This window comes from Marmota flaviventris, chromosome X (assembly GCF_047511675.1).
Source record: "Marmota flaviventris isolate mMarFla1 chromosome X, mMarFla1.hap1, whole genome shotgun sequence".
Lineage (NCBI taxonomy): Eukaryota > Metazoa > Chordata > Mammalia > Rodentia > Sciuridae > Marmota > Marmota flaviventris.
Window position 1 is genome coordinate 61,661,529 of NC_092518.1, and position 13,770 is coordinate 61,675,298.

The following is a 13,770-nucleotide window of genomic DNA, read 5'->3' on the forward strand; positions in this document are numbered from 1 at the left end:
ATTTAAGCGAGACAGTCTGTGATCTTGGAATTTTCCTGTATTTTTGAGCTTGTTCCCACCTCTTAAAATGGGGGGTGGTCATACCCCTCCTTCCCATAAAACTAAAGTGAAGATAAAAAGGAGATCAGGGATGGAAAAGGTGATCTGGAGAGTGCAAGTTACACTGAAATCTTACAGCCGCCCACCCAAACCACAAAGAAAGACTGAGTCACAGTGAAGTCTTCCTAAATTTTATTGGCACTGAAATAGAACATGGGTTGAGCATAAACCCTGCCAAAAACAATTTTTAAAAAACCCAAAAATACACAAAAAAACCTGAATATAAAATCTAACCTTTCTCCCCAGCCTCCCTGGGGGTGGGTTACTGCCCTTAAGGCAGCTAGATTGCCCCACAATTCCAGATTTGAATTTAGCCAAAACAGGGCATATCACCAAGTGAGTATCAATATAATTCACAGCAATGCACACAAGACTCCCCAGGGTCAGGTGGGGGGCAGGGATTGAGGAAGGCTCTCAGTTAGGGGCACTGCATGGAGGGAAAGGATAGCCCCAGGGGGGACTGAACCCTAGGGAGAAGGCAAACAGGAACAATAAAACCAAATACCAAGTGCTTTAAAAATGGATTGTATGACCTATAGTGACAGGTAATATCACTAATACTGAAAGTTTCTTACATTACTGTTTCTGGCAAAGTATCCTTTTATAATATAGTATATGCTTCCCAGGTAAAGGAATGAGGCCAAAATGATCCTGCCCCAAGACTAATATCTTCTAATGGTGCATTAGCAATAAAGGCAGAAATCAATATTGAGTTAGATATCACTAGAATATATAATACTGGTAGAAAGAAAAAGAGCACACAAGACAGAGAGGAGGAGGCCACTTCTGGGTTGAGAGCAAGGGGTCGGGGTGTTGAAGGGACCAGGTTAGAATCCCCAGCAGCTCTCTGATATGTAGCTCCAAGGGACACCACAGCTGGTGACAAGACCTGGTTAAAGGTTTGTCAGAGGTAGGGCCCAGTCACCACCTTGGATGGGGATGATGGGAAGGGGCTACTGGGCACCTGAGAGGATTGAGTAAACTGAAGGACCAGAGGCATGGGCTTCTCTCACCAGATGCAGCTTCTGCTATCCACTTCCCAATTGAGCCTACTGGTGCCAAGATCTAGGGCTCACCATATCAAGGCCCACACTGCTGTGAGGCAGGAGCTGTGGCCCATGTAACTCTGATAGGGGAAGTGGCCTAGAGCTCCTGGCTAAGAAAATCCTGAAGGCAGGTGTGAACATTCCTCCCTTTTGGCAAGAGCAGTGGTTGGGGGTGGCTGAGCTTTTGGGTACTTATCCCTATTATTCTAACTGTGGGGAATTTGTGGATTGGAGGGGGCATGGGTAGATACAGAGAAGGAACCAGGAACCTGGAACTACAAGGGGTACTTCTGCCCATAGAGCTCAATTGAGACAAGCCTAGGCTCATATAAGGCATCGGGGCAGGATCTTTTACCCAGCATTGGCTGACTAAAAGTGCCAATGGCCTTCCAGAATGATAGTGAAGCCTTTTGAAGGCACAATCTCCCTCATCCCACCCTGGGGAGAAACTGAGTCCCTGAACTCAGGGACAAGGCTTATTGGGACTGAGTTTGTAACAGGCCCAATCTGGGAGGTAGAAACAAGAATGACTGAACATCTCTTTATCCTCCAATCATTACCAAGCCTAAATAACTCTAAAAAGGATGGGCATTGGGAGGCCAAATCCTATGTAAGTTGGCACACTAGAACAGATAACCAGGGACCTGTCTGCTTCCCTATACCCTGTAATACCCTAACCCTGTAAATCATATGGAAGAGGAAGTCAGTGGTGGGGTAGGGGAGAGGAGCTAGCTTTCACCACACTCCACATTTGACTTCCAAAGGACAATAGTAAGTGGGGGGTGGGCAGTTGCCAACTGAAGTGAAAGTGCCTCTGAACTGGGAAAGTGGTTGGTTCTAGCAAGCTAGATTAAATGGAACAGAGAGGGGAAACAGGGTCCCATTGGCACCACATTGGGCTATTTGACTGCCCAGGGAAATGAGTGGGAACTGAGGTGCTAGGTTTGGTCCCATGGCTGCACTGTATGCTTGGCATGACTCCAGGGCTGCTCTAGTTAGTGGCTCCAGCACAGTGTGAGTTAGGCAAAAGTATAAGGAGTGTCAGGGAAAGGAAGAAGGGAGGAGGGGTCCCTAGAGGCTGGGTGCCCTTTACATGGACTCAAACTCATCGATGCGCTGCTTGGTGTTGCCCTGCCGGATCTGGCGCAGGGTTTTGTATTTGTCTCGGCCCAGTCGCATGTTCTCAGCATGGATCATGTCATTGGCAGTCTTCTTGGATTCATCACGGGCATTGGCCAGCTCTGAAGTAAGGGCCTGTGAGGAGGCAAGCAATGTAATGTTCAATGGCTTCCTTTCATTTAAAGTATACATACTTGATCAGATTTTTCTTTTCTGTTTTTTCCTCTCCCTGCCAATTCCAGCCCCATTAGCACTGCATGCGACAAGTATTGTTTCTTTTTTAAATATAAACTTAGGGGACCAGTTGATGTTTCATATTCCTTGAGAGTAGAACAACATACCAAAGAAAGATTTGAGTAGGAATTTTATCAGGTAAGTTTTTTTTTTCAGGTAAATATTTTATGAATGTAAGAGATAAGGAGTGGGTGGAAGGTAGGGCAAAAATAAAATCTTGAAAATGGAAGACGCAGCCAGGCATGGTGGCACATGCCTGTAATCCCAGCATTTCAGGAGGCTGAGGCAGGAGGATTGCAAATTCAAGGCCAGCTTTAGCAACTTAGCAAGACTCTAAATAATTTAGTGAGACCTTGTCTCAAAATAAAAATAAAAATAAAAAGGGATAAGATGCAGCTTAGTGGTAAAGTGCCTCTGAGTTCAATCACCAGTACTCCCCCAAAATTGAAGAGGCAACCTAGGGACTGATTAATAAGTGAGACATGCCCCCCCTTTAATGTTTTACTTAAGATAGCCTCAGACTCTAGTACAGCACTGGGACAGGCCCCTATATCTATTCCTTCATGATGATCTAGGGAAGACCATGGCTAGTAAGTCAATACACAAAGTCTCCTGGACCATTTGGCCTTGTCCAGATACCTTCAGGTGTTTCTGCACACGCTCGTTCTTCTCTGCCTCAGTGGTACGTTCCTCTTCACTGCGGTCCTTGGCCATAGCATCCGCCCTCAGATCAGCACTGGCCTCTGCCCCATTCTCATCCTGTTCATCTTGCTCATTCTCCGCAGGCTCTGCCACATGAGGTGTACTCATGGCAGTCTTCAGTTCAGCACGGGTCTTCTCCAAGTCTTCCTGTACCATCTGGGCCTATCCAGTGACAAAAAAAAGAAAAGGAACAGAGGTCAGATTAGGTAACCTGTGGCAACATGTGCATGCTTAAAATAATCTGGTAAAAGACAGATACCAGGTGGGACAAACAGCTTTATATGTTTAATCCCTAGTTTCATCAGCTATAAAATAGAAGCAAATGTACCAACTTTCCAGGAGTACCAGGGAATTTGGAAAGTGTTTGAGACAGCATTGAGCACCCTCTCTCACAATTTCTGCTGTCCAGAAAGACTGGAAGTGGGAGGAGCCCAAATGAAGGAGCTGGAATATGTACATATAGTACCCCTTCCCACAATGCTTTGTTCTGGCCACTATCTTACCTTTTGCTGCCACTCCACAGCCTCACTCTCCTTCTTCTGTCGGGCCATCTCCAGCTGAGAGATCCGAGCTGTCAGCTCTGCCATTTCTGAAGCCTACAGATAGATTAAAAGCTAGTGAGGTCTGGGCATTCTGGTTTTCAGAGCACAGGTGTCTTCCACCCAAGTTCTCTTGGGGAACCAGTGGAGAACCTAATGTTCCACTTGCTTGCTACCCTGGTAGCTCTTTTATAAATTTTCTTTTTAGTTGTAGATGGACATGATACCTTTATATTATTTATTTATTTATGTGGTGCTGAGGATCAAACCCAGTGCCTCACATGTGCTAGGCAAGCACTCTACCACTGAGCCACAACCCGCCCCTCCCTGTGGCTCTTTTAACCAGACCACTCCACTCCAGTCCCATCGTCCACACCCACCACCTTCTTGTAAGTCATAGTTCTCCTCCTAGACTGTAGGATTCCTGGAGGCAAAAAAAAAAAGTCTCTTCTTTGTATCTATCACTCTTTCTCTCTTCTTTCTTCTTCTTCCCTTTCTTCTCCTTCTCCTTCTCCTTCTCCTCCACCCGCCCCCCAGTATGGCCAAGTAAGCATGTGGTTTAGACCTCAGTAAAGCTGTGGAGATCACTGCCTAAAATGCAGTGCCTCAAGTGTCACAAGGTGATTTGAACAAGGGAAAATGCTTATGTACACAATCACACCTTCAACAAATTTCCCATGATAGCTTCTTCCTGAGAGATAGGTCATAGTTCCCTCTATTCCCACCTCAAATAATACAAGGGAAGAGTTTATGTCCAAGAATTTGGGCCACGGGTTCCTCTCTTGTAAATCACAAAAGCCTGCCCCCAAATACACTGACATAGTTCTGCAAATGATTTCAGGGGAGCAAACCCTTAAAATGGAGGTAGAAATGGGTTTCAATCCATGCTCAACCACAACTGTGTGGCCTCTTGGAAACCTCCCTAAGACCTCATTTTCTTATCTGGCCATATTATTCCATGTAGGGGTTAATCGCATAAGGTACTGAAAGAAATAATGAGAAAGTAAGAAAAAGGAAAATATGACTAGGATAGCAACACACAATAGGTACTTAATTGAGTGAGAGTCCCTTTACTTCTTTCCTCCATCCCTTTCCTTTGCAGGATTACCATTTCATATCTCCAAGGGTTAATAAAGTGAATAAAAACTAAGGGTGAGAGAAAACTGTTTGCAAAGGTTTCTGGGCCACACCAGTGACTCCTCAGCTTGTTTCTGAATGAGCTGTTAGAAGCCTGTGGAGTGGAATCCTGCTGGGAAGAGCCAGGCTTGAAGGCAGAGGTAGCTATAAATAGGTTGGCTGACAAGAGAGAAAACACAGGTCCCACAATTCCAGACCATCATGCAGCTTTACCAGTTGTTCCTGGGTCTTCTTCTGGTCTCGGGAAGCCTGCAGCAGGGCCTCCTTGGCCTCTTCAGCTTCTTGACGTTCCTTGGCCAGCTTTTCAGCCTCGCTCTGAGCACGCTTCCGTTCTTGCTCAAGTTCCAGAGCCCTGCGGGTTTGTTCTTCCAGTTCTGGGCAGAAAAGGAAGGAAAAGGAAGGTGAAGGAAAAATGAGGTGAAGGGAAGAGAGATGATAGTACATTAACATCTTTCCTGGAAATGTTCTACTCCATGGTACAGCTGGCAGATGGTTCTGAGAACTCTTCTTGCCCCATCCCTCAACTTTTCTGTGGCCACATCTAGTCTCTATGGTCTGGGTCTGCAGTTTAGGCATTAGAGTCTCCAGCTCACAGAGTCAGGCTTTGGGAAAACCCAATCTCCAGTGTGACTCCAGTTTTACCTTGCTGAGCCTTCTTAGTCTGTTCCTCGATCTGCTTCAGCTTCTCCATCAGTTCTTCCTTCTCCCGTTCAATCTTCTCCTTCTCCTTTTCTGCCATTTCACGCTTCTTCTTCTCATTTTCCAGCAGAGCACTGGGGAAGGGAAAGAGGAATAGAGCAGGATAGCAAGGTTGCATGGAAGCATAGAGATTCTCAGGGCTCCCTGGCCCTGAGTCCCTCAGTCAACATCATTCCAATAAACCCTGGGCTTGTAAACTTGAACCATTCTCCCTTACTTCCACATCCTTGCCCTCATATCACAACCCCATATAGGATATTATTATATTATATTATACTCAGGGCCCAGTAGGGAAACTCAAACTAGAATCCCAACTCTGCCAGTAACCCACTAGGTGAACCTAGCTATGCTACTGCTTCACTTCTGTCTTCATTTCCCCTATCTGTAAAAGTGGTCTAATAAGTCCTCCTCTGTTTGCCTATGGAATTTAGGAAGACAAGTTTTGGCTCCATGTTAAGATGCTATGCTTCAAGTATCTATGGCTAACTTTGCCTGTCCTAAAGCCCAGCTCTAGGCTCCTTTTACTCAGAGTTTATTGCAAATATGAAATAAGAATTTGTTTTTCTTAGCCATAGCATTTTTTTTCCAGTAAGCCTTCTTATCCCTTAACAATATGTTTTTTAATCCCTCTGAGCCCTCAGAATATTTGAGATACCCTCTTCCCCACCCCTCTTCCCTGTTATGCTTTTCTCCATAGCACTTTTAATATTCTACTTACTATGTAATTTTCTTATTTATTAGTCTGTCTTCTCCCAATAAAATTATAGCTTCACAAGAACAGGGATTGTTGGTATTTTTTCAAGTACTCATTAATTATTTACTAAGTGAATGAATGACACAACTTTGTAACTTAAGTTTCATATACATTATGAAACTCCAAAACCATATACATTTGAAACTATTTGTCCTACCAGGACTGTGAGGTCCTAGAGGGTAGGTTCTTAGCAGATCCAGTTCCATAAACTGCCTCCCAATCCTGGTAAATTTTTTCCTAAATAAATGTGGACTTCACGGTCTAAGCTATCATATATGGAGTCATTTCTAGTCTACTAGATTTGAAGCCTTCCAAGGTTTGAAACATTATATATATATATATATATATATATTTTTTTTTACTTTTTGGTACCAGGGATTGAACCCAGGGGCACTTAAACACTAAGCCACATCCCCAGCCCTTTTTTTATTTTGAGACAAGGTCTCACAAATTGCTAAGGCTGACTTTGCAATCCTCCTGCCTCAGCCTCCCAAGCCGCTAGGATTATAGGTGTGTGTCACTGCACCCGGCAGGTTCCAAACTCTTTATGACAGAGTATCTAGTACAGCAACACTCCTCAAACCCTAATATGCATAGGAATCACCTGGGATCTTTTAAAATAATTGAGGCAAAACATACATAACATAAAATTAACTATTTTAAAATGAATAGTGGCATTTAATACCTTCACAAATGTTGTACAAAATTCTTTTAGGTGTAGATGGACATAATATCTTTATTTTATTTATTTAATTTTATGTAGTACTGAGGATCAAACCCAGTGCCTCACATGTTCTAGGCAAGTGCTCTACCACTGAGCCACAACCCCAGCCCTGCAACCACCATTTTTGAGTTCCAAAAACATTTTCATCCTCTAAAGATCCTATACCTATTAAGCAGTTTCTACCCATCCTCCCTCCACTACCAGCCTCTGACTATCACTAATTAACATTCTGTTTCTATAAATTTTTCTATTCTGGACATTTCATACAAATAGATTCATGCAATATGCAACATTCTGTCTTACTGCTTTCACTTACCATAATGTTTTAAAGGAGCATCCATACTGTAGCATGTATGTTCCCCAAAGAGCCTTGGTTCCCAAGGTAATGGTATTGAGAGGTGAAAACTTTACATAGTGGGGCCCAGTGAGAGGTAATTAGGTCATTGGGGAACTATCCTCAGATCGAATTAATGCCTTTCAGGAGGGAGTATGTTGGATCTCATAGGACTGAATTAGTACTTGTGAGACTGGTTTGTTATAAGTGAGTCTGGCACTTACCCTGAATTCCTTCTTCCACATGTACACATGCTCCTGCTTTGTGAAGCCATCTGCAGTGTAATATTAGAGTCTGAGGCTTTCAACAGATGTGCCTGCCTGATCTTGGACTTCTCAGCCTCCAAAAACTAAAATATGCCTCTTCTTTATAAAGAACTCAGCCTCACATATTTTGTTATAGCAACACAAAGTAGGCTAAGATATACCCTACTCTATATTACAATTTGTTTATTCATTTATCCATTGGTAGGCTTTTGGGCTGTTTCAATTTTTTGACTATTGAAATACTACTGCTAGTTCAAGTGTTTGAACACCCATTTTCAATTCTATTAGGTACTTAACTAGGAATGGATTTGCAGGATCATATATAGAGCAATTCTATCTTTAACATTTTGATGAGCTGTCACATTCTTTTATTCCATTATATGTTCCCACCAGCAATGTACATCAGTTCCAATCACTCTACAACTTCAACATTTGTTTTCTAGTTTTATTTATTATATCCATACAAATGGGTATGGAGTGGTAACTCATTAAGATTACCATTTGCATTTTCCTAGTGACTAAGGATGTACCTGTTGGCCATTTGCATATCATATGATCATGATCATTTTCCAAAGATCCAATGGGATCTTATGAGGCAGATTTTCATCAGTAGGTCTGGAGTAGGGTCTCAAATCTTACCTTTCTACCAAGTTCCCAAGCTGATGCTAATGATGCTAAGGCTCACATTACACTTTGAGCTGCAAGGGGTTATAGTGCAAGGACTAGACACTTTGTATGGAAAATTCTGGGAGCCCTGCCCATTTCTGCTTAAAAAAAAAAAAAAAAAAAAAGCACCCTGAAGAATCCAAACTTAAATGTGCATGGAACCCTCTGCTACTCCCACTATACTGGTAGGTTAGTCTGGAGCAAACTAGTCCTAACACAGTAATGGCATGAGGGTCATAGATAATGGGGAACTATGAAATATCCTTTCCTCCAATAAACCTCTGAAACGTTAGGTTTCCAATGCCTGCTTCCCAGCAACAAGGATGCCTTTGCCTGAAACTAAACCTAGTGGTATCATCCATACACAGCTCGCTCACTTCTAGTCCTGAGTTGACTTCATATCCTGGGTACCTCTTACAGTCTGGGCATCTGTGAGGCTTCCTTACCCTAGTGCTGGCCCTTTCTCCAGGATCTCCTCTAGCTCGTTAGCACCTACCGTTCCATCTGCTTCTGGTGCTTCTCCTCCCGGGCCTGTGCCTTCATCTGCTGCACTTCAATGGTGTCAGGCTTACGGCGGCGCATGTATAACTCATGGTTCCCCATGCACAGGGCCAAGATTCGCTTGTTAATCCGCAGCCGGGGAGCATAGAAGACAAAGTCCTGGTGGGAAAACAGCAATGAAAATGTTTGGAGGAACAAATGAAAATGAGTTTCTACCTTCTGAAATGCTAAATCCACAAGCACTGGAAAGACTGCTTTACATTACAGATGGGAAGACTAATTATCAGAATGGTGAAGTGATTTGCCCAGGGTCAGATGGCAGGACAAGGGTAGACCCGAGACTAGAACCCAGGTTTCTTGACTCTGAAACCAGTGCTCTTTCCACCAAACCACAATTTCTTCCAACATACATTTATAAGAGGATCCCTAAAATACATTCATCCTAATATACCCAGTTAAAGAATCAGAACTGCCTTTATCTGCTAATTAGAGATCCTACTAAGTCTCAGGAGGCCTCTTTTAGAAGCCAAACAATCCTTGCACCCAGTGGGTGCAGTATGGGTGGCTAGACTGTTCCTGTAATTTCCAGAAAGCATATCTTAGACCCAGCCTTTAAATCCTTTTTGCAACAAGATAGGCTGTAAATACATACATAGATATATAAATCTCCTAAACATTGATTGTCCTGGTTGCTGTTTGTTAAATAAGCCCTTGAGCTCAGCTGGCTTTGTTACTTACCTTTTTCTGATGAAAGTTGAGCACAGCAGCAATAAAAAAGAACACACAAGAAAATCCAGTGAGTTTAAGTTTGTTGCTACAAATACCACTGGACCAAGGTCACTCTCTGATGGGCTAACAACCACCTCCTCTGCCACTGAAACCAAACTGCTATCATCTCATAGTTTGGGGTACAGTGGAAGGAGCACAGGCTTTCAAAGTCAAATGACCTAGGTACAAATCCAAGTGCTACCATTTTCAGTTGTGTGATCCTGGGCAAATCATTTCATCTTTCTGAACCTCAATTTCATGAACTTAACTGGAATGCTACTACCTACCTGATGACATAGTTAAGGCTTTAAAGAGACAACATAATATGGAAAAGTTCAGATATCTTAGGATTGGAGAATAAGGCTGAGCTCTCATGAAATGGGTCAGGCTCAGCAAGGTCACTGGCCTTGCTGGATACAAGGTATACCAGAAGAGTAGACACTCATCTCAGTTTTCTATCCTACTCTCAATCACCAGCTTTCCAGTCCTGTTAGATGCAGGAAACTGAGTGGGTGAGAAATATAATGAATGTGTAAAAGGAAGGACTGGACTCAGAATTTTCTTTTCTGGAGAGAAGTCTGAGAGGGCAAAGATAAAGTTATACCAAAAGAGCAAATTTGGAAGGTCATTTTTAGATTTGGACTTCTGCTGGCTCTTCCCTTTTTCCACAATTAAGATAAATCAAGTATATATCTACTTTCTGGGGCCCAAGGGCTTAAAAAGATGAGATACACTCTGTTTTCACCACAGATACTCAGAGCAGCAAGACAATAACTAAGAAGCAGCACTTAGGACTGCCTGTGGCTCTCCCTCACCCACAGAGTGAGACAGGTATCAGGGTGGCACCTGAAATGTGGGTAGCAGAATGACAGTTGGCACAGGGTGTCTCCTGGTCATTTCTTAGCATTGACATCCTTTGTATCTCAATCATCACTTGTGCCTCCTGTTCATGTGTGCATGTACACATGCACACATGTACATGTACACACAACACACACACATACCTATACACACAGAGACATGCACAACAAACCAGAAAAGGAGAGATGAATATAATGATATGATTGCTTCTAGCATTATCCAGGCCTTGGTGAGTACCTGTCATGGTCAGAGGGAGGGGTTACTTACTGGGGCTTTTTTGTCAATAGGCTTGATGACAAATTTCTTATCATTGAAAGAGATATTCCTGATTTCACTCCAGGGGAAGCCAATCTTAGGAGTCAGTCTGTAGAAATGGAGATCAACAACATTAGGACAAGGGCAAGACAAGAAGTACATAGAGGCTTGTGCCTTGCCCTCACCACCCCCCAAACCTCTCCCTTTAGGAGGTAGACCCACTACAGTGCAGACAATGTCATCACATGCCAGCAGGTTAATTGCTAGCACTCAGGCTGCACAAAAGACTCAAAACCACAACCAACATATTATTCCTTGTTCCAATCTCTGAGATTTAGTTTGTTTTGATTTTTGTTGAGGCATGGACCTTGTAACAATCCTTTAACAGCATCCCTAGTTCTATTAAACAGAGACTCTTCTATCCAAGGTTATGAAAGTTGAGGAGGAGGTAAATAATGAGTTCTGAGATTCAGAAGTTATATGGAACAATAATCTATTGATCTCAATCCTCACCAAGAACAGACCAAAAGGGAAAAATATAAGCAAGTGAGATAAGGTCATAGAATGAGTATTATAGGCCAAAGCCACTTATTATCACATGGGGCTTATATCTAATTACAAATCCTGACAAGGTAGGTTCTAAAGCAGCACTGTCCAAAAATTTATAATGATAACACATATCTACTTTTAAGTTTTCTAGTAGCCACATGAAAATGAGTAAAAAATAAATAAATGGAATTAAAATAGTCAAATTAATCCAACATACAACAAATACTACTATTATTTCAACACGCAAATCAATATTTAAGAAAATATCAAAGATATACTGCAAATTCTGTTTTTCACATTAATCATTCAAAGTCTGGTGTATAATTTATGCTTATAGCATGTCTCAATTCAAAGTAGCCACATTTCAAGTGTTCATTGGCCACCTATGGCTAGTTGACTACCATCATAGGCAGAACAAGTCTAGTCAATACAGGATTTCAACGTCTGAGAGAGGTGGTACAACCATCTGGACTGGATTAAATCAGGTAGAAGAAGAACTTTGGTGGGACTCAAGAGGTAAGCTAGGTGTCAGAATGACCCAAATAAACTAGGAGAAGTCTAAAGTATACCTGTCATTCTGTTCATAGATGTTGAGACCCAGAGCATCTACCCCCAGCCACAGCTCTGATCCTTTTTTGTTCTTAATGCTGAAGTAGTTCACACCGTACATCTCCAGATCTTGGGCAATCTTCAGATATTCCAGGACAGCATCCTCTCTGGGCGGGGTGGGGGGAGGTCACAGAGGGAAGCATTTGAATCAGACCCAGTGGGACAGAAAAGCCTACTTGCTCTGTATTTCTGATAAGGATCTTTTAATCAGTAGAAGGACATGGGGTGCAAGGTAAACAAATAATGGAGAACAGAGCACATGTAACTTTTACCAAGCAAAATAAACCAACTGGAACCTAGGCCCTGACATGTTAGTTGCCATAGAATCTATTTTCTTCCTCCCATTCAATGTGACAGTCTCTTATACAAGAACATTCTTAGCAAAACTTAGATAGGGTAGTAGTGATGGCAAAATGATGAGATCTGTTCTTCAAATAGACAACCCTCCAATTCTTTGCAATATTCAGAGAGCTCATTTCCTAGTTCCTTTTTGCATAGGAGCCCGCTGTTGACCCAGAAGCTACGTGGATATCCTATGGTCCTCTCAATTACTCAGTGCTCAGAAGTATTTGGCCTTTCGACTTCTACTATTCATGAAAGCACACAAACAAAAAATAGGTTTATGATGGTTCTGGTTTTGCCTTCTATCTTTAAGTGCTAGTATCATCCCTGCTTCTTTTTCTATAGTATCTCCCTTCAAGGACCAGTGGGGCCCACAATTGCTAGGTGAGGTTTACCTAAGCATGCCTCGGTGTTCCTCATGCCACACCTGGATCCGCTCCTCCCACTGGTCCTTGTTGAGTTTGTGCTGCTCCAGGACTCTGAAATGATAATTGGTAGTGAGTAGTTTAAAGTGCAAAGTCAATGTACAGGAGAGAAGGGAAGCCCACTTAGTTCTCCAAGACATGGAGTCAGCTCATGGAGATAACACTTGAAGCAGATTCAGATTACAGTGGAAGGTATTAAATTAGACATAAGTAACTGCTTAAGAGGTAGGAGAACTTACAAGAATGGATGGACAAGAAAGACAATGAGATCACCTTCCTATGTACCTTTAACAACAAAATCCAATAACGTGCTGTGTTCTCTAAGCACAACAGGAATGTATCAGGAGTCAGTGCTGACTTGAGGGGATAAGAGTAGAGATGAGCCACAGACCCAGGCACACTCTCTCCTAGATCCTCTTGGGGTCAACAGGTTGTGTTTTTAAGAATATTTCTCAGGAATGAGAGGACAGACAGCTTTTGGCTACAGAACAGAGAACTAAGCCCAAACAGCTTTGGGAAAAAAATAAAAGGCCAAACCTCTCAGATCTACTAGATTATAAATAAGGCTTGCTTTAAACATGCCATCTCAGCTATTGGGGCAATGAGTCAGGAAATGTTCGAGGGTACAACTTCTATCCCTAATACCTTCTGATGGATTGTGCACATGCCACAGCCCCAGTGGCACTAGGGATCCCAGAATGAGGCTTAATTTTGTTTTGTTTTCTAATATATAAGCCTATGGAAATGGCCACTGGATGCAACAGAAAAATCTCAGGGTTAAAAAAAAAATCAAGAAATTAGAGTTTCTGGTCTGGCTCTGCCTCAAATGAGCTGTGGGAGATGGGGCAAGTCAGTACAAGTATCTCTACACCTCTATTTCCTGAGCCAGGAAATAAGGATAATGCTTGCCTTATTCATTTTCTGTGTTGTCGTGATGTTAAAACAAAAATAATGAGTGTTTGAGAGCTCTCAACTTTGAAGTTTACAAAAGCAGAAAGCCCTGTACAGTGGTTATCAATATTAAAAGACTATTTGAGCTCCCCATGTCCCTTGCTTGCGTATTTCTCTCTCTCCCCTGTGAACTTCTGAAATAAAAGGTCTAAATCAGTGAAAGGGATTGAGAAAATGAAACGGGGGAGGA

General features: G+C 42.5%; 1 protein-coding gene across 1 annotated transcript in view; it reads right to left on the reverse strand.

Moving 5' to 3' along the window:
• Nucleotides 1-208: 208 nt before the first annotated feature.
• Msn (moesin) overlaps nt 209-13,770 on the reverse strand; it is a 70,498-nt gene continuing 56,936 nt past the window's right edge. The window contains exons 5-13 of the mRNA XM_027935893.2: nt 12,600-12,683; nt 11,823-11,969; nt 10,717-10,813; nt 8,816-8,979; nt 5,519-5,649; nt 5,090-5,250; nt 3,704-3,796; nt 3,138-3,362; nt 209-2,399 (exon numbers count right to left, since the gene is read on the reverse strand). Coding sequence (XP_027791694.1) covers nt 2,235-2,399; nt 3,138-3,362; nt 3,704-3,796; nt 5,090-5,250; nt 5,519-5,649; nt 8,816-8,979; nt 10,717-10,813; nt 11,823-11,969; nt 12,600-12,683 — 1,267 coding nt within the window. The 3' untranslated portion in view covers nt 209-2,234. The remainder of the gene's footprint in view (nt 2,400-3,137; nt 3,363-3,703; nt 3,797-5,089; nt 5,251-5,518; nt 5,650-8,815; nt 8,980-10,716; nt 10,814-11,822; nt 11,970-12,599; nt 12,684-13,770) is intronic.